This window comes from Egretta garzetta, unplaced genomic scaffold (assembly GCF_000687185.1).
Source record: "Egretta garzetta isolate BGI_Z169 unplaced genomic scaffold, ASM68718v1 scaffold677, whole genome shotgun sequence".
Classification (NCBI taxonomy): Eukaryota; Metazoa; Chordata; class Aves; order Pelecaniformes; family Ardeidae; genus Egretta; species Egretta garzetta.
The window spans coordinates 159,575-161,422 of record NW_009260355.1 but is presented as its reverse complement, the minus strand read 5'-3'; the positions used below and the strand labels follow the sequence as shown (position 1 = coordinate 161,422).

The window sequence follows — 1,848 nt, the reverse complement described above, 5'->3', positions numbered from 1 at the left end:
CCCTGGTGTGTCACAGCATGTCACCACGTGTCCCAGGACATCCCAGCACGTCCCCAGTGTGTCCCAGTACATCCCATCCCGTCCCCAGTGTGTCCCAGTACATCCCACCACGTCCTGGTGGAACCCGGCACCTTGTGTCCTCCTGCATCTCCCAGTCTGTCCCCATCGTGTCCCAGTCTGTCCCCTCCCACTGTCCCCACCCCTCTCCCAGTTCTGGGGCACGGTGACCACAGTGACACCCGTGTCCCCTCCATGTGTCCCCGTCCCCCCCGTGGGTGGCTGCTCAGTTTCCCCAGCGCCAGCAGCTCCTCAGCCTCCACGCTTGGGGGCTGTCCCCTCCCTGGTGTCCCTGTCCCCAACCCCGGGGCGGGGTCCCCAAGTGAGGACAGGGATGGGGACAGGACCCAGCTGGCGAGGGACGACACCGGGACATGACACAAGGATGTGACACGCTGGGACAGTGCCCGGGGGACACGGTGTGGGGACATGGCATGCTGGGAGGTGACACGGGGACGTGGCACGCTGGGAAGGTGACAGGGACACAGCGGGATGTGGCACGGGGACACGGCAGGCAAGGCGGGGGTGGGGCTTGGGGACGTGGCATGGGGACACGGAGGTGACACGGGGATGTGGCACGCGGATGTGACCGGCTGGAGGACAATGCCTGGGGACATGGGGGACGTGGCACGGAGGCGTGGAGGTGACATGGAGATGTGACAATGGGCACGTGGCACGGAGGTGGCACGATGACGCGGCACGGGGACACCACGGCGCAGGGGACAGTGGGACAGGGGACAAGGTGGAGACCCAGCGTGGGGACGTGACCCGGAGGGACGACGTGGGGACACGGCAGAGAGGTGGCACGGTGATGACACTGGGATGTGACACGGGGACAGAGCACGGAGATGGCACTGGGATGTGACATGGAGATGGAGTATGGAGATGGCACCGGGATGTGACACGGGGACAGCATGGAGATGGCACCAGGATGTGACACGGGGATGTGACACAGGGACAGAGCGTGGAGATGGCACCGGGATGTGACATTGGGATGTGACACCAGGATGGAGCACGGAGATGGCACTGGGATGTGACACTGGGATGTGACACAGGGACAGAGCATGGAGGTGACATTGGGATGTGACACCAGGATGGAGCACAGAGATGGCACCGGGATGTGACACCGGGACGGAGCACAGAGATGGCACTGGGATGTGACACGGGGACAGCATGGAGATGGCACCAGGATGTGACACTGGGATGTGACATGGGGATAGACACCAGGACGGAGCATGAAGAGCACAGAGATGGCACTGGGATGTGACACGGACCAGGATGGAGCACGGAGATGGCACCGGGATGTGACACCGGGACAGAGCACAGAGATGGCACTGGGATGTGACACGGGGACAGCATGGAGGTGGCACCGGGATGTGACATGGGGATGTGACACCGGGATGGAGCGCAGAGATGGCACGGGGATGTGACATGGGGATGTGACACCAGGACGGAGCACGGAGATGGCACCGGGATGTGACACTGGGATGTGACACGGGGACACAGCACAGAGATGGCAGCGGGATGTGACACAGGGACACGGAGCGGTGGCACAGAGATGGCTTGGGGACACGGCGGCGGAGGGACACCATGGGGACACGCCCTGGGGACACGGCCCCGGGCCATGGCACGGACGTGACACAGAGGGACGTCACGGGGCTGTGACACGGGGACACCGCGGGGGGGGGACAACGTGGGGCCACGGCAGAAGCCCCCGGGGTGACGGTGGCCCCAGGGTGACGGTGGCCCCGGGGTGACAGGGACACGGGGGGGGGGTGGCGCGAGGCCACG

General features: G+C 65.2%; 1 protein-coding gene across 1 annotated transcript; it reads right to left on the bottom strand.

Moving 5' to 3' along the window:
- Positions 1-213: 213 nt before the first annotated feature.
- Positions 214-1,842, bottom strand: LOC118452729 (extensin-like). Its single transcript, XM_035898436.1, has 2 exons — positions 1,334-1,842; positions 214-868 (listed from the first exon to the last, which is right to left on the bottom strand). The coding sequence occupies exons 1-2, from the start codon at positions 1,681-1,683 to the stop codon at positions 310-312; spliced, it is 909 nt and encodes a 302-aa protein (XP_035754329.1). The 5' UTR covers positions 1,684-1,842; the 3' UTR covers positions 214-309.
- Between the last annotated feature and the right edge of the window lie 6 nt (positions 1,843-1,848).